The 24973-nt window shown below is 41.8% G+C and overlaps 1 protein-coding gene across 1 annotated transcript; it reads right to left on the bottom strand.

The window, feature by feature from the left end:
• Positions 1-2141: 2141 nt before the first annotated feature.
• Positions 2142-11810, bottom strand: LOC121091464 (alpha-1-antiproteinase 2-like). The gene is made up of 5 exons (XM_040601325.1): positions 11706-11810; positions 6210-6866; positions 4941-5211; positions 2997-3144; positions 2142-2388 (listed from the first exon to the last, which is right to left on the bottom strand). The coding sequence occupies exons 2-5, from the start codon at positions 6847-6849 to the stop codon at positions 2194-2196; spliced, it is 1254 nt and encodes a 417-aa protein (XP_040457259.1). The 5' UTR covers positions 6850-6866; positions 11706-11810; the 3' UTR covers positions 2142-2193.
• Positions 11811-24973: the final 13163 nt, after the last annotated feature.

The following is a 24973-nucleotide window of genomic DNA, read 5'->3' as shown; positions in this document are numbered from 1 at the left end:
AATCTGTTTGGTGTTGCAGCAACGAGAGCAGGTTTAGGGGAGTAGGACTCGGTGGATGTGGGGGGAGAGCTGAGAATGGGCCACAAAACAAATGGCATAGCGCAGCATGGACGTAGGCAGGGAGCAAGCTGTCTGCTGCTCTTTTGTGCTAAGTGTGGTGCCTGCCTCTTCTTCCACACTGTCTCTGGCAAATCCTGCAGTGGAAAATCACAGCACGATGTCAATACACCAGGAGCTATTGCCTGATAAAGCAAGTCTGGCAGACAGCTCCTGGATGCCGATCTTGACACTGGCAGGAAATCCCCTGCGGGAATGGCAGACACCCCTCATCACCACCGCTCTGTCTCCCATGGCTGGCACACAGGTACCGCATCATTCGCTGTCCCTGCAACCTCTCCAACACATTTTGCAAACACATGGAAATTGTATAGAGGGGAAGCACAAGCTGTGGCGTGACGGTTCTGTGTGGCAGCATGTCTGCCCCTGCACCTCCTTCCTACAGCACTGTGCATCTGGGACCTCTGTTTCTTCCACATTTCTTGATGTAAAATGAGGATCACTCTACTAAAATCAATTATGTCAGTTTTTCAACTGGTGCAAATTGGTGCTACTCTAGGGAATTCAATACATAGCAAAGGATCTCAGCTCTGTGAGCTCTCTCATCCCTAATGTTTACAGGCTGAATACCCATTCTTGAACAGTAGTTGACAGTAGGAGTGATGCTGGCTAAGACTGACCCTATTGATGCTGCACTGTGCAGTCATATTTCAGGAGGACAAGAAACCTGCACAGTCAGACAGGGTACCTTATGAATTATATCCCTGTGTGGATGTCAGGCCACAAAGCCACCCAAGCAGATGGAGGTGAGTGCAGGAAGGAGCCAGGAAGATGATATAGTGCACATACATCTCTTTCACTGGGAGCCCTGCCATCAATGCCCGTCATCAAAATGCTTTAGTCAAAAAACACCATCAAGCACCACATATAAGAGTTAACAGGAACATTTACTATGAAGACAGAGCAGAAAGGAGGCTTTCCTTTTGGCTGTGAAAGGGGAGACAGTCCTTGGCACCAGACTCATTAAAAGTATGATTTTATTTCAGAGAGGGCACACAAAACCTTGCTGAGGCTGTGTTAGCTTTCCAAGCTGTTTGACTGCTCCCAGTGTGATTCCCATGCCATGCCACCATTTCATCGCCTTAAAAAACCCACAACTGTAGGGAAGAAAGGGGCAACTGTGCTCTTTCTGGTACCTGTTGCCAAGGCAGGTCTGTTGAAAGCAGTCACCAGCCAGCCCTCAAGCCACCCCCTAGTTCAGGCAATCTGCTTATTGGGTGCTCCCTACCTACTTTTTTGGATGTAAAGAGGACAGCACTTGAAATATCTACAATTTTCTAGACCATCATTATATGTTTTCCACAAATCTCAGCTGACAGTATACTTGTGTAATTACCATCCAAATACCTCGCCTGTCCATCCAACTACCTCCTCCTTCTGACCACTGATGGTTACATGTGTGAGCAGTCAGCTGCTTGCAAGAGCTAGCTAAGTCTTTCAAATTGGCATTATGTAGTTGAAAAGTCTTTGGGTTCAAGAGCAGATTTGATCCTTCTGCTCTGTTTTGAGTTGCAAGAAACTCAGGAAGATTTGCTGCTAGATTAATAGTAAAAATGACAGAATGTTTCTGGTGGAGAAAGCAGATTTCTTTCTCTCTTGAAGACAGCTTTTCACATTCCCAGTGCTGCCTCCACTAGAAGCTTCTGTTTCTCGTGACCCTGCATTGTTGATTCAACTCTTCCCATCTCTTGTTTACTTACTTATGGCAAATTACAACCACTTCTGCTTTGTTTGCAAGAGTGTTAATCATTTTACCTGCTACTCTGGCTGACAACCACATATTAAGCAAGAGTCTTCTGTTGTAATACAGATGTCTCTCTCTGAATGCTGGCAAGTCTTAGGTCTTCCCTTGGCTTTCAGTCAAGTAAAAAAGTCATTCTTTGCTAGCTCAATTTAAAACATTTTCCTTGTTTCTTTTAAGCAAGTGTCTAGATCAATACCAGCAGTTTTTGGTAAATGGCATAGAATGACAACTCTTGCTAAGAAACTATATACTAGGCTGGTACAAATGGAAATAACTCACATGCAGTTTCACATCTTCTTTAATCAGCAATAGCAAGCAGAATTCATGTCACTTCAACTAGTGATAGTTGGGTTAACTATTTTTCCTATGAAGAGTGTACTGTTTGTATCTCTATCAAAAATCAGCATGAGGAAAGGACGGTTGAATTCAATGGTTGGATGAATAGACAGTGTCAGTATTTCAGCAGCAGTTCCTGCTGCTGCCTCAGTACCTCTCTCATCAACATCCAGAGCAGCCTTATGAACAACCTAAGAAGAAGAGAACAGACAGTCATTCTGGGCAGACAGCAGCCACCTGGGAGATGAATCAGACCCCTTTTAAAGCAGCCCTGTTTTGAAGGATCCATTGCAAAGTGAGTAGAAGCCACAGAGATGTGAGCTGTGTTGTAGTCATGGCTGCTCTAAATAAGCAGAGTGATGGAGATACAGAAATGTCCTAAAAAAAAAGTCCCAGGCTATTTTTCCTCTGTCCCAAAGATTGGATGAAGGATGAAGGCTCCACTTGTAAGAGTTTCTATCTCTAAAACTGAGTCTCTAGGGTAGGAGGACAGGCTGTGGTGTGCCCAGGAGTGTTACTGACTCCTGTCAAGGAGCTGAGTCCTCTCATGTTTCAGATACTGTCCAAGAAATCTTGGCCAATACCCGTCTTGGAAAAAACAGGTGTGCAGCAAAGTGATCTGATCTCCACTGTCACTGAGGGCCAAACTCTTCTTGTAAGCTTACTAGCTGAGGCCAGGGTGAGCCCAGCTGCAGGCAAGCTGGGAGCCAAATTTAGCTGGTGTTTCTGGATGCTACCACAGAGGTGTTTTCCTGCATGTTCGTGAAAGAAAGGAGAGGGCCAACAGCCATGGACTTACTTTAGAAACCTTCAGGTCTGGGGTGCCAGTGATGCCAGAGAGATCTGCCTGGTCAGTGAACACATCCACAATTCCCATCTTGCTAAGAGTGTTCGTTATTTCGTAGCTCCCAGAAATAGAAAATTTGGGGAAGTAGAGGCTCACCAAGCTGTTATGTAGAAGAGAAACACAGAAGGTAGTGAAAAATCCTCACCAAGGTAAATGATGGTGAGAAAGCTCTGTAATTCCCACGAGTGTCAAACCCCAGTGGCTTAGACCCTGAGTATACAATAAGCACTAATTCAGTTGCTGATGCTGATGGTGACACAAGCACTATGATTCTTACTACTACTAATACTAATACTATCTATCTGGTATTCTGCTTCAGCAAATCTGAGAGTGGTCTGCAAAGGAGGACAGTAACAAGATCCCCTCTTCACAGCTAGAGAAGACAAGGTGCAAAGGTGACAACCATGCTGCTCAAGCAGGTGAAGACCTGAAGTTGGGCACAGACAAGGTCTGCCTGGGGACAAGTGTAACAAACCCCAGCACTTTGAAAGTGAAGCAGTGTTTTTGGCATAACTGTGGCATTTGGTATGGCTCCAGGGAAGGTCTGTGCCCTGCTGCCTGCACCTTTGGACACCCCTATCCTCTAATCTTCTTCCTGTGGGTTGGCTGTGATCGAGTTTGCCTTTAACTACGAGCTATCTGTAGGCAGCTCCTGCATAGTGTGCTTTCTGTTGGATTTCTCTTCATGTACTGTCTAAGGATCCTCAGAGCCTCCAAGTCGTCTGCTGCAATGGTTCCCTTTAGGTAGCTCAAGTCTTTTGCTGTCTCACTCAAAGACAGCCCAGCTTGAATAGCAAAACAAATAGGAACCAAACCACACAGCTGTAGCCTTTATCTGATAGTGTCCAGTGCACTAGAAGATGGGACCAAGTGTATTAGCACTGGCATCAAGATAATAATAGATCTGAAACTACCATCCAGTTCTCACAACATCTCCCATAAAGAGCTTATTCCTGTGTTGATCTTGAAGGCACTTGAACCAAGAATTCATTTAGATAAGGATTTTTCCTGATTTTGCAGCTGAGAATTATGTATTTGTATTTTTCATATTTGAGGTATCACATTAATAGCTCATAACCAGTTTATTACCCACTATGTTTTTATTAACTGTGCTGGTATTTCTATAATGATGCACCAAGAATCGCGGCTGTGAACTGCACAGCCTTATTACTTGTGAGTCAGGGCTGAGCTTGGTATTAGGCACACATTAACTTGATATTACTCATCTACTGGTGCTAAGAGCTCTTCCCTCCGAGACAAAGAAAGTTGTAAAACATGTCAGCTGATGTTAGTGTCAATGGTAGGAGCTACAACAGAACCTCATTAGATTCTTACAGTTTTAAAACCAAAATGTCAGAAAATCAGCACACCTGCAATTAATCACCAGCCTGTTCTAACAACCACTGTGTGCTGCAATGGTTCTTGTAAGGAAGATATTTGTGTAGGACATGTTAAGTATGTAAGCATTGCTACAAACTGTTTATAGTTTATTTAAGGTTTAGTACATATGTCTGACTCATGCTGTGTTCAGTGACATATAAGAGGTAAAACATACTGGCTGAAACCTCAGTATGGGCGATCTGCCTTAGAATTTCCACCTTCCCACTCAGACAATGGACTGTTTTAGAAGTGTCGGTTGAGGCTTGCTATTCGGGACTCCTGGGAGCCCATCAGGATGGTCTCCACTCTAGTGAGGAAAGCAGCAAGTCATGTAGGCATCAACAAAAGAATAGTTAAAATACCAGCCAGCTGCAAGATATTTACAGCTAGGATGCACAAGCCAAAAATAACCCACTCAGTTCCCAGAACCAGCAAATTCATAGTGTTTGCATTCCCAAAAAAAGTAAAAAAGACTATAAATCTAGGTGCTGCTGCAACTGACTGGCAGAAGATTACCTCTGGAAGAGATGTTCTGACCATTCCTGGACGGTTTCCTTGACCAGAGTTTCCTCTAACTGCTTCATTTTCCCTTTTGCTGGCAGAACCAGAAATGCCGTAGCACTCCCATTATAATGAAGACGTACCACTGTGCATGACAGCTCCTCATCAAAATAGAGGTCGAATCTGCCTGTCTGGTACATCATAGGGACTTTCACAGTCATTTCAGCATCCACAAAGAACTCCCTTTCTTCAGTATGCTCTGGTTTAAAAGGCTTTTCCCAGCTGCCTGATAGAGAGAGGGAGAATACAACTGAATATCCGTGCCTCGTCCCATCATAAACTGTATTTTATGTAACTAGTAATAATATTCACCTATTGGTCCATTTGTTAAATTCAGAATTTTCAAATATAATATTTTGAAAAGTGTATCACAGGAAGGCAAATATCTTTTACCTGGTCAAAAGAGTGCATTAGATTTAAATTTCACTTTATTTTTTCAGATGCTAGTTAATGAACTAATTAGGCATTTTCTTCATACCTACCACTACTTTTCTGTTTAGGTGATCTACGTGGCCTTTCTGTAAGTTGTCATTTAAGGGCATACTTGACTTCGTGTGTTCTCATGTACTGTATGCATTTCATTTCTGTTGACTCTAATCATAAGCCTCAATTTGTAGATAAAATTAATGCAGGATTTCATCTCTCTGTTGTTATGTCAGGCTTAAGAGCACACCACCTATTTTGCATCAGAAATGCACCATGTTTCAAATTTGTTCCTTGAAATATCCTCTCCTGTTCATCCCTTGCTTCTTCCATATATAAATATGTTAGTGTCTATACATAAAGGATTTTGATAGAAAAATAAAAAAAAGAGTATGTAGTAAATTAGGCCATTGAATCATGCATACTTTTAAAGAGAGGTATTAAAAGGATTAGGTCATGCGTGCATCTCAGCTCCTTCACTGAAAATTGGAAGAACATGGGGTAATCATCAGTTATGGCTAAACCTATGAAAGTGAGCTCGGGCTGCACAGGAAGCTGCGGCTTGGATCAGAGGTCCTGCAGCTGCCACAAAAAGAACCAAGCCTGTGTGGCCCCTGGCTGCCTCCTCGTGCCAAGCAGGGTCCTGCCACCTCTCCACCACCTCCAGTATGCCATTAGAGGCTCTTCTGACCCAGCAAAGAGCATTTGAAATTTCCCCTAGACCAAATTTCAAATGAGGTAGCTGACATTAGATCTATTGATAAGAATGAATAACGTGAATGCAAGTCCTAGAGGACTTACCTTTAAAGAAAACAAAGGTAGCCAGAAGCATTACAGTCTGTGGATCCATGTCCTTGACCAAATCAGCAATTTTCCCATGTGTTTTCCTCTCTATATAATCATTGATCTGCTTCTCAGCCTCCATGGGATTATTGAAGTTAGTGGTAAAAGCCTCCAGCTGATACAGAGCTTTAGCATCATCTAAAAATTTTTTTAGAGGTTTCAGCTTCTCTGTTAGAAAGATGGCATTCCCCATGTTGAGCTGGACCCCGCCCTCGGGATGGCTCAGCATGTGGATGAGGTTGTGGAAGCCTTCCTGTATTTCTTTCTCCTGAATCTCTGTAAGGTTGAAGGTGAGTCCTTCCAGGATCTGAGTCTGAGTGGTTGATCTAGCCCCTAGGGCCAGCATTGCAAATGCAGTGGAGATGCTTACAGGAGAGAAGAAAATGTTCTTATTAGGTGCCTCCAGTGTAATCTCTTTAAAAAACTGAAATGCAAAGTCAGCATTGTTTGGCACCAGTTTGAGGCAAGCAATTGCTTCATGTGCATGGTGTTTGTGTTCATTTGTATCATGTCCATTGTGGTGGCTGGGTAGGAGCTGACCATGGGCAACAGCATGAAGCCCAGCCAGAAGCAAACTCATGTAGAATGTGGTCTTCATCTTCTTGTATTAAAGTCCTATGGAACAAAGGAGAAACTATTACTAACATAAGTAAATTAATTAAGTAGAAATAGTTATTCTGTCATTTCCAGTGAATAAGAAATCTTAACTCTTTCTTTTGTGTTCAGCTCTTGGCAGATTTTTATTATTCCCCACCCCCATCCCCTTGGCCTCCTGGCAAGTCTCTGCCAATTCTTCCTACCACCCTCACCTTAAACACCTGTGCAGGCAAAATTCAGCATGGATTAGGTGAATACACAGCAACCTCAGGATGCCAGAGAGTGGAACATATCCCATCAGAAAACACACTATGGCTAATCACTGGAAGGTTGTGATACTACCATGTTTTTGTCAGTAGTGGTCTAAGACAATTCCTGACAATTCTAAGACAATTCATCATAGGAGAAGTCTGGATGGTTTGTGAGTAAAGGGAGGAAGAGGAAATCCATGCAAGTGGGCAGCAATCAGTAGCTACATACAAACAGAATTTGAGCAAACAGGCATTAAGGAAATCTTTAAATAAACTTTTGGTCAGGTTGGTAAGGCACCCTATTTCAAGACAGGACAAACAATGGCAGCTGTTTTTCAGTAGCAAATAGAATATAAAGCCCTATATCTCTAAGGAATAGGTGCTCTTTCTTTCTGAATAAAAGTGATTAAACACTTTAAATAAATAAATAAGAACCTGAAGTAATATGTTGTCTCTTAATAGACAAACTGAACCATTGGAGTGGGTTCATTTTCAGCACAGCAGCAGAAGTCGATGTCATTAACAAAAAAAAGGCCTTATTTTTATCAGATGCTCTACTGGTCAAAGGGCGATACATTTATCAGCCTGTTAATGCTTGGCTGTGGTAGCTGCATTCCTTTGCAGAGCTGACACTCTGCACTGTATAAGCTCTTACAGAGGGACCTTGGAAATGTGGATATGAGTATCCCAGTGATCCCCATTTCTGAGGAGAAATCTAGGGCAAAGAAACTGTGACAGACTTGCAAAGAATTTGCGGAGATAAGCCAGATTTCCTAAAAATTGTGCAAAGAAAGACATATTAAACCAATTGCACCTTTCTGCTCTGGTGTGATTCAACTTGAGAGATTGTTGTCAGAAAGTGCTAAGCTCATGGTCCTGCTTTCTCCATAACATCAGAAGGAGGAATTTGTATTGTTAGTTGACTACGCAGTTACAGTTAGACATGCATAAGAACAAAACATTTTTGAGCTATAATCAAATATTCAAACATTTACATGTTTGATATAAGTATTTCTAAAAAGCAGGCCTATTTGCTATAACATCTACTGTGTTACTGACAAATGGAAGAACCATAAGGGTTCTTGGTAACTATATTTTCAATTACTGTGCACAGTAGTTTTAAATTATAGCTTGGCCTTCTCAGATTTTGACATTGAAATGATACTTCTCAATATATCTAGCTACTTGTAACTCAACATTAAGAGCTCCAGTTCTGAATATTTGAAAGCGCTATCAGTGAGCCAATGTATTAGTCAGACTTCGAAAAGAAAACCAACTCCCGAACAAAAGCGTCAGACCTAAGCCTAATCTATCCCCACATATCCAGCAGGGCGATTCAGAAGCCGCCTCTGGATAAATTATTCACTGTGAGCTATTTACTCAGCTGCAGTCATAATTTATTAAGAATAACACGAATACCAAAGAATAAAACATTTCATTTTAAATATAAGTCATCACCTGCTCCCCATCTCATCACATTAATATTTATTATAAAATACAACAGATAGACTTTTCTATATACACATTCAACTGTCAATTTGTGTTTATTTGGAAAGCAAAATAGACATAGATTTTAACTGACCTGGCCACATAATTATGGCTAATGTGATATATAGATAGCATGGGTTTGCTGTAAGGATTCTGTAAAATATCAGCTACAGTTTTCTGAAGGTTTTTTCCTATCCTGATACTTTGCTCTATGTAGTTATGACATGTTTGCATTTCATGGTTAATTTATGTACTTTCATGGAATTAATTTCATTTTATTACAGCTCTGAATTCACAGATAATTAAATGCAGTCTGAATCTGAATCATCCATCTGTTACTCAGTACTGGCCAACCACAAACAGTCAAGACACATGATTCAGCCCTCACAAAAATCTTGATAATGGTTGATTTTAAAATCATAAGATTATAAAAGACTCAGTAGCTGCAGTTTGTAGAGGCCTTTTTTGTTGTTTAAGCCTTGAATAAAGAAGTGGCCCACTCTAATAGGCCCTTCTTTGAAATGTAAAGGTACATTTATAATAGACTTTGCATCCTGTAAGCCTTTAGAATATGATTTGTGATTGTTATTTCATACTTTATATTTACTTTTCCATTTGATATTATTGTGGCTTTTAGTTTAGCAAGTGATCAGCCAACGATAAATTGACAACAGAGATCCTTTCAGTATGAAGCAGAAGATGCAGATTCTCATATGGTCTTAATGATCAAGGGATTTTCTTACTAAGCATATTTGCTAACAATTTATTAAAAAGCAAAGAGCTGAGACGCTGTGCTAAAAAGACCTCAGTGAATTCCCTGTCTGAAAGGACTATTTTTTGCAGGAAACTTCCATTTTAAGACCTTTACTCATATAATAAAAACAATTTGTTCATCAACATGGGAGTAGAAGTGGAAAGCTCTTCAAAATCTAATTCCAAATCTACACTGACTTGTTGAACAGCCTGGAAGGAAACCTGTTTTGTTCTCTTTGTCTATGTTATGCAATGACAACATATTTGTGGTATTCAAAAGGTTGCTTTCATGAAGAGCTTTCAATCAAACCAGACAATGGCACAAGAGCATGCCAACACCTGGAGGACAGTGTTCCTTTAAGCAATTTATCTGTAATAGACTTCATAATGACACTTGTTGAATGTATTATCTCTTCCCTGTTACGCAATCTTCCCTACCATGCAACCCAGAATGGCAATACTTATTTTGGACAGTATATTCTAGGAAGAAGATGTAGAAAACTGGGATTGGCTGAAGTTACCTTAGAATAATTCTGCGAGAAGACCTGGAAAGGAGCTGGACTAAGTTTTCTGACTGACAGAGCCTGTTTCTTTGTGGATATAGCTAATTTTTCCACTTTAGGGCTAATTTTTATCTCTATGATTTGGAGAAACAATTCGGAAATAAATTTTCTGCCTTTAGATTACCACATAATAGTACAGGAGATTAATATTCATCCTATGCTATTCCCGTGAGGGGTCCTCACTGATAATCTCATTTCAGACAACATGAAAATTTGCACTGCTCAAAAACGTATGCAAGCTTGATATAGAAAAGCCGTTTGCTCACCAGATGGTGCTGCTTCCCTCCTGATTGCTTCTAAATGAGGAAATGTAAGAAATCTGTTTCCTGAAAGCTCACTGGGAGAGCACCAGGTACACCAAGACATGCCCCCGCCGCCCCCCACCCCACCCCCCCCAGTGGTATCTGATGAAGTAATCTCAGCTTCTTAGGGCCATATAAAACATTTAAACAAACAAATAAAAACAAATCACCTAAGCACACAAAAAAAGTCACAAAAGGAAGACTTGACATCTGTGTGTGAAAAAATTACCTCAGAAGCCTACTGTCTTGGACCACCTACTCACAGGAGCACCACAAACTTAAATGTGCTTTGCTGGCTAGCCAGAAAGATCTCTGTGTACCTCATTGTATGTGCCTGGACATGCTCCAGGGCTTTTCCAGGCTGATCAGCTAGGTGCTTACAACTCTTGTGATTCAGAGTTTTAATGTCTCTGTGCCTGAGGCCCCTGGGAAGATTGCAAGCACTAGCCAAGGGCATTAGATTCTGCAGAGAATCCAACCACTGTGACTATTTCATTAAAAGTAATTCCTTTTGCAGCAGAAATAAGGAAGCCAAGTTTACACTATCCTTTAGAAATGTATGTGACTGTTCACAGAGCTGTTCCCAGTGCCATCTATCTTCTGTAAAACAGCTTAACATTGGAGAGCTCCCCTGGCAAGTGTACCCTCCAAGAGTGACATCACCCACTTCTAGGCCTCCTTTTGCCTGGAAAGAGGTGAACATGAGCTCTCACTCTTCTACCATCAGTATTTTCTGTTGAACTGGAATTACTGCACATAGTCAGGGATGAAGCATCCTTGAGGCCACAGGATAAAAAAGAAAATAAAAAAGAACCAGTGCAGTGGTTAGGGCAGTCAGGTGGGACAAAGGAATTTTTCTTCTCTTTTCAAAACAGTAGCAGTGCCAAGAATAGACCAGACCAGGTTCACAGTTTCTACTTTCAAGTGTGCACCTGACTGCTACCCAGTCTCTGGCTCCATGAACATGTTGGCCTCACTGTGATCTTAGCTCCCCTGAGCATGAGGAGAACATAATTTTGTCTCCTTCCCTTTCAATGGCCCCGTAATCTGGTGATTAGAGCAACAGGGAGATGCCTCATCTGAAAGGGAAGCAGACCTTAGATATTCCATTCCCTAAGCAAAGATATTTCTGGTAGACCTTGGATATAAAAATCGGAAGAATTACTTAAAACGAACTGCCAATACATTAGGTATTGCTTAGGATATGCTGGCTCCAGAGATCATCTTGCTTCCCTGCAAGGGAACTGACACCCCACCCTGGCTTTTAGATTCTTACTCCTCCTGTCAGCTACCTGACAATGTGCAGGCAACTCCATGCATAAACTGTGATGCCCATGTCCTTTATATCCAGCTGATCCAATAAAAGCTTCTTTATGACTAGAACAATTCCTAAACCAGACTTCAATATGAGGTACAACCCTAGGAAAGACTTAAAATCAATTGCAAGGAACAAGAAGATACATTTTTCAAGTTTCTATAGGAAACAAAAAAATTACTTACAGTAGCTTCCAAGGATCCTGCTGTATTCTCTAGGACTACCCTGCAGCTCCCTCTCTTATTTATACTGTAAAGAGCATTATGAAAGCAGAGCGTCCTCTAGAAAACATTAACCAGGGCAGACAAGTGTTATTACTTTAGGAATGGTGCAACAGTGAAGACAATTTTTTGGGGAAGGCACCTGATTTTTGCTGTATACACATGGCCAAACCCTGCCTTTACTTACAACAGTCATGAGTCTTCCTGCATTTCTGCAGATCCTCCTGCTGGGAATCCAGCCCCTCACTCCAGGAAATACTTCACATGCATCATTAACTTCTGTAAAGTGCATGAATTCATACAGTAGAAGTGCTGAAATGAGTAAAACTAAAAACATACATAATACTAGGCAAGAGCCTAAGGAAAAGGCAGCTGGATGCATTCTGCAGCCAGATCTCTTAGTATTTTGCACAGAGATATTTTGCTTCCTCTACACCAGACTTTTAATAGCTTTTATCTAGCATATTTGTTTTAAATGATCCACTATTTCTTAATTATCTACATTGCTATTAATAAGGGCCAATTTCTGGGAATATCACTAATAAAATTAAAGCAGTAGTACTGATATTTATAGTGGCTGAGGGTTGCTATAGGGCTGGCTACTTGACAGCAGATCTGGGCTCTCAGGAGGTCATGGTACCCAGCACACCCTGGCCAAATTGGTGTCACCTGTACCTCATGCAGCAATGAATTGAAGGACAAAGTGTTGCCCTGTGCTCTGCAAGCATGGGCTGACACAAGGTGCAGGCACTGCTGAAATGCAGGCAAGGAAGTGTCAGGCCAGTACACCAGAGCTTGCTTTCACACAGGGGTGAACCCATGTGGTCAGGCCACCTGTGTTTTACATGATCCCCCTTTAAAGCCAAACTCCACGCAGGAGTCTGTGCTTCTGCAGCACCCATAGAAGGGTAACCACAGGGACTGTGCTAATGTGGGTGTAACCGAGGAACTGGAAAAACAGAGGAACTCGAACAGGTCAGTGCCTAGCTGAATACCTTCCATCCAGGAAGGAGCATCCCCTTGGGAGGTGGGGGATTGCAGGAGAAAAGGTGCTATAATTCATAGAATCATTTAGGTTGGAAAAGACCTGTAAGATTACCAAGTCCAACCATAAACCTAACACTGCCAACCAAATCCACCACTAGACCATGTCCCTAAGGGCCACATCTACACCTCTTTTAAATACTTCCAGGGATAGTGACTCAACCACTTCCCCAGGCAGCCTGTTCCAATGCTTGACAAGCCATTTGGTGAAAATTTTTTTCCCTAATATCCAATATAAATCTCCCTGGCACAACTTGAGGCCATTTCCTCTTGTCCTATTGCTTGTTACTTGGGAGAAGAGACTGACACCCACCTTGCTGCAACCTCCTTGCAGGGAGCTGTAGAGAGCGGTAAGGACTCCCCTGAGCCTCCTTTTCTCCAGGCTGAACAACCCCAGTTCTCTAGGCTGCTCCTTGTAAGACTTATTCACTAGACCTTTCACCACCTTTGTTGTCCTTCTTCGGACGTGCTTGAGCGCCTTAATGTCTTTCTTGTAATGAATATGTCTTTTCTTGCATTATACTTCAAAGAAGGAATCTTTCAGAAAGAGAAGCTTTAGAATAATGGGATAACTCTTTTGGTGGGTTTTTCCTCTGGGAAATTCCTCAGTGGTTAAGAACAAATGGAAGTATGTATTTTCCTCTGTTTTCCAGGATGTATCCCTGCACATTTGCAACTACCAGTAGGTGCATCATGGAGGGTTCTGTGCATGCAGGGCTGTCAGAGCTGTTACAAATAATTTCTTTCATGACTTCTGTTTCTCCTCTGTGGGTGTCTCTCACCCATGCAAAGATAAGCAGAGTTCAGATCCAGGCTGCTAGAACATGTGTCTGAATTGTTTATCAGCAAAACCTGTTAATCAGTGAAAAGAACAGCTGGGCACATGCAACCTGTTTCTCTTTAAAATAACAAATGAAAACAGCCTCTGAAGTTACAGAGCATTACCCAGAACCTGTGCAGAGTGAAGATGAATAATACATACACTAAGAGACAAATGAGAACAAAATTAAAGAAGAAAAACCTGCAGCTATGAGTAAAGTTACTGGGTATAGTGAAGAAAAACCCAACTGACTTAACATGACTTCATTTAAGAGTGGTTTAGTGTTGTAATAGAAAGTGCCCTTTACTTGCTGACATTTCTATGGCAGTGCAAGAAGGAAAATGAATGAAATAAAATCTAATCTATATCAGTCTCCAATGTTATATGCGATATGTTACCTGATTTTTTTTCCCTCATGTATACAATTTCATCCAATCATGTAAATTATCCTGAAATTTGCAGAGACTCTCAATATTTGATGGCAGAATATGTTGCATGTGAACTTGCAGCTCTCTTTTTGTGCAGGCAGAGGGCTTATATAGGCACCTTTCTGATATTTGGAAAGACAGCTCATTAGCTGTAATGCTGTTAGGAATCCTTCCATTTGCTCCTCTTGGCCTGGGACATTAAGTATCCTAATAATTTGAACCCCAAGTTACTTTAGGGGTTTTAAAATTATTATTATCATTGCAAGATCTTAATAATGCTATTTCATTTTCAGTAAATTGGCAACATAAAAAAAAGTGTCATGCAGCATGAATTCCCTTGGAAACAGTCTGGCTGTAGTCCAAAAAGAATTAATTATTTAAATTAGAAAAAACTGTATGCTTGCTTCTGTGGCAAAGAAATGCTTTAATATTTTTAAATATTTAACTAATTACTCTGAAAGCTATTCTAAAACACGATGGGTTGCTGTTCTTCTGATGGTGCCCTTTGGAGTACAGAGAGCACACAAGTCCCTGCTATGATAGTGCTGAGGTTAAATGTCAGCATGGAGCTGGTGAATGCTGTATCTTTCTCTCCGCTGCCAGGCTGTTTAATTTGTGGAGCTCTGTTGCTCTCTGTGTTTCAAGGGAAAATGTACTTGTGGTTATGTGAATAGTTCAACAGTGACCTGCTGGAAGAAGTTACCCACAGTGCCAATACAGATCAGGCACAACTGTGTCGTGTCTGCTCCAGTCCTTCCAAGAGAAGATAAGGCAGACCCTTACCTTTAAATTGCTGCTTCCTTGATTTCATGCTGTACTCTGGTCTTGCCCCCTGCCAGCCCCACACAGTAGGTCCAGGCTCACTCCAAGGGGGAACATCTCACTCAGACATTAATTCTAGCCCTGGTAAGGTAATGCACACCTAGCACTGTCCCCAAGCCACCACAGCCACAGTGAGTCCCTACCCTTGCTTTCATTCTAACATCAGTTTATTTCTGGGTCCCAAAAGACTCTTACTTTCAGTCGCTTCGAAAAATTGGCTTTGAGTCCAGTTCCTCCTCTTCTCAGGCTGTGGTTGCACAACTGCTTTAACTCCACCAAAGTGCAGGATGCTGTTGCCAGGGGTGTCTCATCTTCCTGCATCCCTGCCATCTCTCCAGGACAGTCAGTGGGCTGGCACCCAGGACAAGTGAGGAGAGGCTGGGAAACCTGAGCTTGTTCAGCATGGAGAAGAGAAGGTGAAGGGTGAGGCTATACCTGCCATCCTCCTTTACACAATGGGCTACATTAGAGAGAAGATGGAGCCAGAGGTGAACAGTGGCAGTGTGTAAGGCGGGGGACACAAGCTGTGGCAAGGTAAATGCAAATGAGATATAAGGAAAGTAATATTCACAGGGAGGTGAAACACAAGGACAGATCGCTGTGTGAGGCTATGAAACTGCTTGTCCTTGGAGGCGTCCAAAGCCTGGCTGGACATGGCCCTGAGCAACCTGAGCTAGATTCCAGGCTGGTGCTGCTGTGAGCAGGTGGTGGGATTGGATGACCTCCAGAGGTGCCTTCCAACCTAAATTATTTGACTTTTCTGATAAAAATGACTGTGAAACCATGCTCTCAGGAGTCCTTGTCTCCACTCGCACTGCATGTTTGCACTGCACTCTGCAGAGAGACCTCCTTCTGCTTCTCACCACATGACTCCACAGGCTTTAACCCTGAAGCACTCAGCCCCCTGGAAAGGTATCATCTCCCTCGTCCTCTGGCATGCCGCAGCAGATCCAGCACAAGGCAAGCAGACAGCCTCTCTCCTGGCTGCCCAGACACAGGCTCTGCCAGAGCACAGCACACAATATGCACACTGGGAACAAACAAATCTGGTGGACCATCTGCCACGCTCCCAGCAGGCCACAGCCGCGGCAGGCGGCACGCTCCGCTCAGCGGGGCTGCCTGAGCTCAGGCTTGCAGCACTGCACAGGACTGTGCTTTTGTCCTCAGAGATGTCAAAAGTTTCCAGCACTGATCGTGGTCTCAGTAGGGATCCATGTATCTGCCTTGATTTCTCTAGACCTGCCTGTAATTAGGACCTGCTATGATATGCTTTTTAAAAGCCTGTGTGGGAGGGGAGAAGGAAAATGGTGAACTTTGGAAGCAGAAAACTTGAATGGGCTATTTCAAAATTAGAAGTAAGTTGCTGCCAAAGAAATACTTGATACTGTTATTTTCCTTCACATATCTCCTTTAAGATGGTAAGTTTTCAGATGTGCCCTTAGTGGGGCATGCCAGCAGTTGAGATTTAACTCTCTTTTCTTCCTCAGAAATGCAAGAAGCATGACCGCGGGTGTCTCAATGGGTCTGACTCTTTGCTATCTAGCCTCAGGACAAGATAAAGCATCTCTAAGATGAACTTGTATGATTGCAGTGGGGAGAACCGTCTGTAATTGACAAAATCCTTTAGCACAGAAGAACAGAGTTTGGAAAATGTTCAAATGCACATTAATTTGTTTTGTACATTTGCTTTTTTTTATTATCTGAGTAGACTTATGTTCTATTTTCTTGTGCCATGAATAAAAAATATATGTGAGTGGGTCTGAGAACAAATGTTGACAGTTCTCTACCTTTTATCTGGGAAAATCACATTTCTTTCTGTGTCTGTTTGCAATTGTTCCCTCCAGAGAACTGTAGGGAAGAGGAAGATTCAGGGAACCTGTTGCTTCTATGTGGTCTAAACATACTCTGTGTTAGATCTTTCTTTTGGTAATGGTTGGTTCTTTCACCAAAGAAAAGCCCTTGGTTTCTGCAGGTTTAAAATGTCTGCACACCTCTTGCCCTGTGCTGTGAGATAGGTGATCCATAAGAGATTTAAACCTTGTAAATTGCCCAGAGGGCATCAACTTCTGCACATGCCCTATGGAAACACTTTCTTCTTTCAAAACCCTCCTTTAAAAAACACATCACTTCTGCCAAGATGCCTCTAGGTCTCTCTGAAATGGCTACAAAATTGGAGCCTGGCCACTTCCAGAAATACCCAGCAGAGGGAAAAGTAGCATATTATTTAGCTTGAATTTAATCCCCATAAATCTACCATCACCTGTGTGTTAGGCTGATCGCTCCAGAATTTGCATTGTCTTCTCTTCCCCCAGAATCTCATTTTTTGTCCCATCTACCATCTGTAGTGATTATTATATACTTAGACACCTCAGAAACAGATAGTATGGGATACTGCAGGTGATAAAATGTGGGACTTTTGGACAGGCTGCCATGTTAACTGCAAACTCCTGCGGTTAGGAAACGCCAGGATGAAGGTGGCTGTGCTGTGCTTTTTGGCCAGAGGTAGATGCTGGAGTCAGGCCCCGCTGACACTGATTTGACATTACATTTCTCCAGAAGCAAAACTGGACATCCCCCCCCGTTCCTGTACCCAGCTGCCGTATCTTGCCCCTGAGCTGCACTCTGCCTCCCCCTCCTGTCTTACCTGGTGTCTTCATGGCAGTGATAATGAAAATACTGAACCAGCCTACACCCAGAGCACACCCTGAGAGAACCCAATTTCTCCTTAACGATGGATCACTAAAACCTTTGAAAATGGTTTCCAATCTTGCACCAATCTTATAGTGCACATTTCTGTACCTTATGTAAGAATATGCCACGTAAGACAATAACGCCTTACTAAACCTAAATATAGCCTAGTATTGCTTAGCGAAGCTGTACTTTAGCTCAACGATTTCCTAATGTCAAGGCTTGTTACTCTGCCATTGCAGAGGATTAGGTTGGTCTGATGTGGTTTGTTTTTGACAAAGCTATTTTCATTTTGTCATCCTGTTTTTTTCTCGATATTTATCATCTTGTTATTTTCTAGATGCTTTACTAATATTTCCAACTTTTTTCCAAGAACTGGAGTTGGGCTGAGTGACCTATAATTCTCTAACTCTTCTATTTTTTAAAAAAAGAAAAATACATATTATTCTTTTCCAGTTCTCTGCAAATTTATTTCTCTTTTGGTTTGTTTTTGTTTGTTTTTTTTTTTAAGGTTGGCTTGTTTTCACTTAGAAGCACAGTCTTCTCTGCCCCTTTGCAGGGGCTGGGGGGAAACTGGGAAGCTCTGAGGGGTTATGAGGTGTCCATAACTGGAGTGGAGAGATGGGGAAAGTTGTAAATGTCAGGAAATTAATGTGAGGGTGACCCCCACATAAACACTTTTTCTCTCCACTTCCCTAAACCACTGCTTGAGTAGGAATTATGCACAAGTGTAAAAACAAAGTCATGTCTGTTTATGCAGAACTCATTATAATCAGTGCTGGCAGTGTTAACCCCTCCAACTGAAGGCTTTTAATTAGTAACAGATTAACCACTGTGGAAATACACCTTAATAGTCACCTTCTGTTGTTGATGTGAACATGCTTTACTAACCCACTGTAATCAATGATTCAAAGGTAAACAGTAGGTATTGCCAAGTATAGAGTTTTCTGAAGGATTGACTGTCTCCCCCAGATGGTCAGCCTATCAACACAGTGAGATCAGCTGTACTGAAGGGGGAACTGATCCTGCCTCTGTATGTATGTAAGGATCTCTTGCAGCAATTGTCATCTCTCCAATCTCAAATCCTTAGGAACAGCCTGCAATGAAATAATAAGAAGTAATCCTAATTTTTTGAATGTGCGACATGAGTCTATGATGAAGTACTTGTAGATGTGAACTGTTTTTAAAGAGAATTGCCCCTTGAACAGACAAATACCTGACACTTTTCACTGAGCAAACAAGAGTGTTCTTGTATTCTTGGAAGAGGAAAATATCTCCCAATACTGTTGTGTAAAGATGGTGGAAAGACCATGCACCACCATAGGCAGGTCCAAGCAGACTGGCGGGCTTGTCTTGTCCATCGCTGTCCCAACAGATGGATAAATTAGGCATAGCGGTTGACTCTCATCTTTAATTAAAGAAAAGCAAAATAAAATAAATCTCGTTCAGGCAGACAACTGTCTGTCCTTGAAGCACTTAAGTGACTATATTCTTTAAAATATCATAAATACTTCACATGTATGTAGTCAAAATCTTTATTCACAACCACTAAAAGTTGCTGTTTGTATTGATTGATAAGGAGACTAGTGGCAATGTCTGGCACTTGTATGCGTAATTAGGGTAACTGAGTGAATATTTTGGCACAAGTTTAGTTTCACTTCCTTGTATTTATGACATGCTTAAACCAGTATCAGCTTACACACACTACATAATCGCCCATCTGCTCTGGAAATGCTGTACAGTGAAAGTTATTAGTTCTTGAACCTCAGCTTCAAGCTTCAAATATGCTGTGGTAATCTGTTAAACCAACAGAAAAGTATGGAAGTACACATGGGAGAGAATGGGGAGAAAACCAGCAAGGTTCGGTCTGAAATAAGTGTGAATAGTTTCAGTGAAATTTAGTATGGAAAAGGTTCAGTATGAACATTTACTGAAAACATAAATAACAATCATAGAATAATAGAATTATAGAATGCCTGGTTAGAAGGGACCTCAAGGATCATCTGGTCCAACACCCTGTACAGCTGAATCTTAAAAGCATCCAATGTTGGGGAATCCACCACTTCGCTGGGAAGATTATTCCAATGGCTGATTGTTTTCCTTTGTGAAATTTGTGAAAAATTGTGAAAAATTTCCCTTTTGTGTCCAGTTGGAATCTCCCCAAAAGTAACTTCTACCCATTACCCCTCATCTTTTTCATGTCACTCCTTGTAAAAAAGAGGTTTCTGTCTTTGTAGCCACCCTTTAAATACCAGAACATAGTGATAAGATCTCCCCTAAGCCTTCTTTTCTGAAGGCTGAACCAACCCAGTTCTCTCAGTCTTCCCTTTCATACGGCAGGCTTCCCAGTCCTTTGATCATCTTTGTGGCCCTTCTCTGGACCCTTTCTAGCCTGTCCCCATCTTTTTTGTATAGCGGGGACCAAAACTGAACACAGTATTCCAGGTGTGGCCTGACAAGCACTGAGGAGGGTGGGATAATGACTTCCCCACTCAGTTTGGTATCATCAGCAAAATTCATCAGGGTACACTTCATCCATCATCCAGATCGCTTATGAAGATATTAACCAACGTTAGGCCCAATAATGATCCCTGGGGGACCCCACATGTGACAGGGTGCCTGTTTGAAAAGAAGCTATTTACCACCACCCAACGTTGTTGATCAATCAACAATGATTGATGACTGAAAATCAGTATCTATTCACCCCTGGTGCATAAGACTTTTCTCGGTACATAAGTTGTAAATAAAGAGGAGAAATCTCTTTGGGAAGGAGGTGAATTGTATGAACTATAACATCCAACAAGAGGAAACACAGACTTTTCAAAGCTGTTTTTACAGATAATTTCATCTTATTTAATCTTTTTTCTTTAATAAGGACAGAATTAATATAGAGCTATTTTATAGCTGGGCAGCAAACCTGTTGGTGCTGCGGACCCACTGTCTCCACTAGACTTGTTTCAGGGGAGTTTCCCTTTGGACCAGGTGTCTCCTAGCACTGAGTAGACATGCTGGGAGGTCCTAGAAGGCATCTATCCAGCTTCACCCAGAGGGGAGTTGGCTCCCACCCCAGGACTCTGATGTCTATGCAGCCTGTTATTCCTATCCTAAAGGCATCCCACATTTCTGACTTGTTTTCTTTTGTTTAATGCTTAGTCCTCTAGTCAAGGGAAAAGTAAACTATGGTGCATAATTCAGCACTTTATCTCCATCTCTAAAATATCCATGGAGAAAGGAGGAGATGAAGGATTTTTATGAAATTGGTTTTCCTTTTAGCTCAGATTTTCTTCTGGTAGGTTATGTTCTTTCCCATCTATTCATTTGTGCTTTATCAGGTGGGGTGAAAAACCTGCTGGCATTTCCCAGGGAAGAAAACTGCAGTGGAAGGCCCAGCAGCTGATCACCCTCACCCAGGATGTTTGTAATACATTGTTCTCCCAGAGATAATGAACTTGTTTGGTGATCTGCAGCAAAATCCTGTCCCTCAGGGAGTTCACCAAAACTTCTCTTCAGCTGGCATCTCCCAATCTGTGGTGGTTTGATGCTGGCTGAATGCCAGGTGCCCAACAAACCCTCTCTATCACTCCCCCCTTCAACTGGACAGGGGAGAGAAAATATAACAAAAGGCTCATGTGTCAAGATAAGGACAGGGAGATCACTCAACAGTTACCACTATGGGCAAAACAGACTCAACTTGTGGAAATTATTTAATTTATTACCATTCAAATCAGAAAAGCAACTTCCTCCCAACCCTTCCTTCTTCTGAGGCTTAACGAAATTGGTTGTTAACACCAGTCTGGCATGGTGTTTTGTTCACACTGGGGTAGACCTGGGGATGAGACTGGTGAGGATTAAGAAAGTGTGCAGGACTATAAAGAGACACCAACATTTCTCCAAGGGGAAATGCTCCCATCCCATGCACACCCACTTCAGCAGCAGCTGAGTCCTGCTTCTGCTGACTGAAACTCCTGAATGTCATGAAAGCACAAGGAATAGATGACACAAATGATGGATGCATGGAAAATTCTGGTAATTAATTGCTATGAAATATTATTAATGGTGTTGCTCTTAAGAAACCTGTTTCAGTTTTGCTTTTTTCCTAATTTCTTCAGATGTGTTTAAGGACAACAATATTGCTGGGTGTGAGAGAGCAGCTGGCCTCATGTCTGAGATGTAAATCAGTCACCTCAGTCAGTCAGAGGTGACTTCTTTTGAACTCAGGTAGTATAAGCAAAGGAGAGTGATATAGCAAGGCGAAATGTGCAATTATTTGCTCAATAAATTAAATTCACATTTGAAAAACAGTATAGAAAGAAGGCCGTAGTTCTGGTCAGGATCAAGAAGGGAGATTTCCAGTAAAATAGAAGTGGAAGAAAACCAACAAGAAAGCACAGATAGCCCATGAGATGAACTGCAGTGTGGAATCTGCAGGTGTCTAAAGCACATAATTTATAGCCTCGTTTGTCCTTAGACCTGAAAAACACCACTGTTGAAGATTCCAACTCTCTGGTAATAACCAGCTGGTAGTGTTCTTGCAGTTCGTGAGTTGTGAGCAATTTAGCCATCTTAGACTGTCTTTTGGTTATGCCTATGCATAAAGCAAACCATGAGGGCCAGGGACTGACAGAGAGACAGTAACGTTTTCTAGAGGATCTCAGTGGATGGATACCTGCAGTGGCTGCTGCACATCCTTATTCCCTGTGCTGCTGTGCTTGTCAGTCCATGCAGCAGCAGGGATGAAGATGAGGGGAAGTGACAGACAGTGGCTGGTGGATTTTTCCACTGGAAGGAAATGGTAAATCCAATTTTAGTAGCATAGAGTGCAAAGAAAGGCTGAGCATAACATGTCCTTTTTATTGCCTCTTAAATCAAGGATGGTGGGTCACAAGGTTTCAGAACTGAAATATGGTGCTTTTAGTGTTATGTTCTTCAGAGTAGCAGCTCATTGACACTGGGCAGGGGTGTCCTTCATTGCTTCTAAACTGACTGTTGTCTGAAATTATTAATAACAAGCATTTGGAATAAGGAAATGAACTGTCAGTTCAAATCCCTCTATAGCTTCTTAGGTCTCTGGTCCTCAGGATTTCCCCAGAAAGCCTTCTGGAAATCTGCACTAGAATCTGTTGGGAGAACCTAATTTTCATTCCTGTTTCTGTCCAAGAGAAGCAGTTGTTTCCCTGAGGAGTTTCATAATTCTTGGACTCACTTCCAGCAATCCCAGGGTGGCCACATTGCACTGGCTTGGGGTCACAGGGCTGCCTCTGTTACAAAACCCTCTTCCTCATGTAGGTGTGTTTGCTCACCCCTGCCAGAAGCTCAAGATGTAAGGAATAATTGCTAAGTGCAACATCCTAGTACCATTTACGGGTGGTGAGGATACCACAAAGCCAACCTTTTTGCCTTGAACTCCAACAGGAATTCCCATGTGTTTGTTCCAGCATGTTGTGATGCCAGTGAGGGCTCTTTCCTATTTTGTCTCTGTTCTTTAATATTTGCAGATCAGCTACACAGACCTTCCACACATTTTGACCTGTCAGCACAGCACTGCCCAGGTATTGCAAATACAAGCTGCTTTAGGCAAAGGTAATCATCTCAGAGTGAAAGGCTCTGGGTCCAAAAGCAGGTAAGTATTACTGCAGTAGAAGTGTTATGTAGGGTCACCCAAAGTAGAACGTTGCTTATAGATGATTAGTAAAAAAAGCAGATACCAGTAGTGTCCCCATATGGCATAATCATAAAATCTCTTGAGACTTTTGTCTTGACAGTGTCCCATATCTATCATGAGGTTTCTAGCCTGTTCTGTCCTTAAGTGTATGTAAGCATAGCAACTGATAAAAATTTGTACTCCACTGAATTTTTTTCTATGCTTATATAGCATTCCATTCCAATGGCCCTTCTATGCCTCGTTCATTTTCATTCCTGTAAAATAAACAACAAGAGATTTACTATGTCTATGGGATTTCACCACCCAGGCAGGCAAGCATTCAATGCTCACAGGGCTCACTATAATTTTTACTCAGTTCAGCCTTCATTTGGGCTTCAACTGACATTTTGCCATCAGGAAAAACCAACATAATCCTGGGTTATTTTATAATGAAATTCTTTGTTCATGAGGCTTTTGAGAAACAGTGGAAAATGAAGCTAAAAGAAGCAAAAGAGAAATCATTAGGAAATATCCAATGAATCTGTTTAGACAGTTATTTAAGTTTTTTTGACCACAGAAATCTTATTTCTGCAATGACATTTTTAGCCTGTAACCAGATAGCTGGATTCACCAAGCAGTACCCATAATTACTGGTGCTCTGAAAGTTTTATTAGCTAGTAATATTCTGGGTGAAAGGCTAACGTGAAAAGAATGGAAACTGGTTTTCTTTAAGTCTGCAGTTTTAGGAAAGCTAGTTTTCTAAATTGTTTTTTAAGTTGTTTCTCTTGTTCCACTGAGGCCCTTGCATGTGTTTCAGATCAGTTCCAGGTCAAACTGTCTCACTTTTAGAAATGTAAAGAAATTAATAAACCCTCTATTTCCTTGGTGCAACTCAGAATTCTTCCCTTGAACCTTTACAACTTGTGGTTCAATGGCTGAATGAGAGAGCTGCCTCATGTTTAGCTATATATAATTTACCTTCCTTCTGTACTAGCACAGCAAATGCAACAGATAGAGACCTAGATGGGAAAGTGACAAGTGTTTGAAGTTTTTAAGATACCTTTTTTTTTTTTTTTTAGTTTAAAATTGTTGATGTCATCCAAATAATTTAAAAGTTACGAGAGGACTTCCACACAACTCACCCCCCACTTACACCGCTTATGGGCTACCAAAAATCCTTACACCAAGCAGTCTACAGGATGTGAAATTAAATTGTTCAAAACTGGTACTACCAGGGAGAACAAATCCTGATGCTGCTTTCTCTCTTTCCCATCCATACGGACATGCGGGCCTCAGCGAGGCTGTACACGGGAGAGCAGGGACATTTGGGGAACCAACATCTCAAGCTTGGTCTAATGCCATCTGCTGTTTTGGGGATGGGGGGCCTGTTTCTTCCATGTGATCTGCTTCATCAGGGCCAACTTCACCACTTTCTGAATAGTCACAACGCTCCAGCTATTGATTTTTATGCCCTAAGGTGAATATCCAGGGCTGCGGACTGTCCCTCACAAAACAGAACAGATAGTACTTAGTTTTGGGCACTTTGTTCTTGAATGAGAGTTGAAGAAAGAACAGTGTAAATGCACTGTGCATGCAGTGAATGTCACAGACCCTGCAGAGGTTTGGAAAAAATGGCTGCATTTCTAAATTAGACAGAAGTTGTGGATTTCTGTTTCCTTTTTCGGTGCCATATTTAAAGGCTAAAATCAATCCCACCTGCAGAACAGGCAGTCAGTATGTATTTACAACTCCCATTGACTTCCACATAGCATGTAGGGATGCAAAATTT

Source organism: Falco naumanni, chromosome 7, assembly GCF_017639655.2.
Source record: "Falco naumanni isolate bFalNau1 chromosome 7, bFalNau1.pat, whole genome shotgun sequence".
NCBI lineage: Eukaryota > Metazoa > Chordata > Aves > Falconiformes > Falconidae > Falco > Falco naumanni.
This window is presented reverse-complemented; position numbering and strand designations above follow the sequence as displayed.

Bases quoted from the DNA above. Each gene is read 5' to 3' on its own strand.
- LOC121091464 (XM_040601325.1), bottom strand. From the start codon at position 6,849: ATGAAGACCACATTCTACATGAGTTTGCTTCTGGCTGGGCTTCATGCT. The intron at 3,145-4,940 runs GTAATCTTCTGC...TCTACATAACAG, and splicing joins TCAGAACATCTCTTCCAGAG to CTTGGTGAGCCTCTACTTCC. The intron at 2,389-2,996 runs GTAAGTCCATGG...TCTTCTTCTTAG, and splicing joins CAGACCTGAAGGTTTCTAAA to GTTGTTCATAAGGCTGCTCT.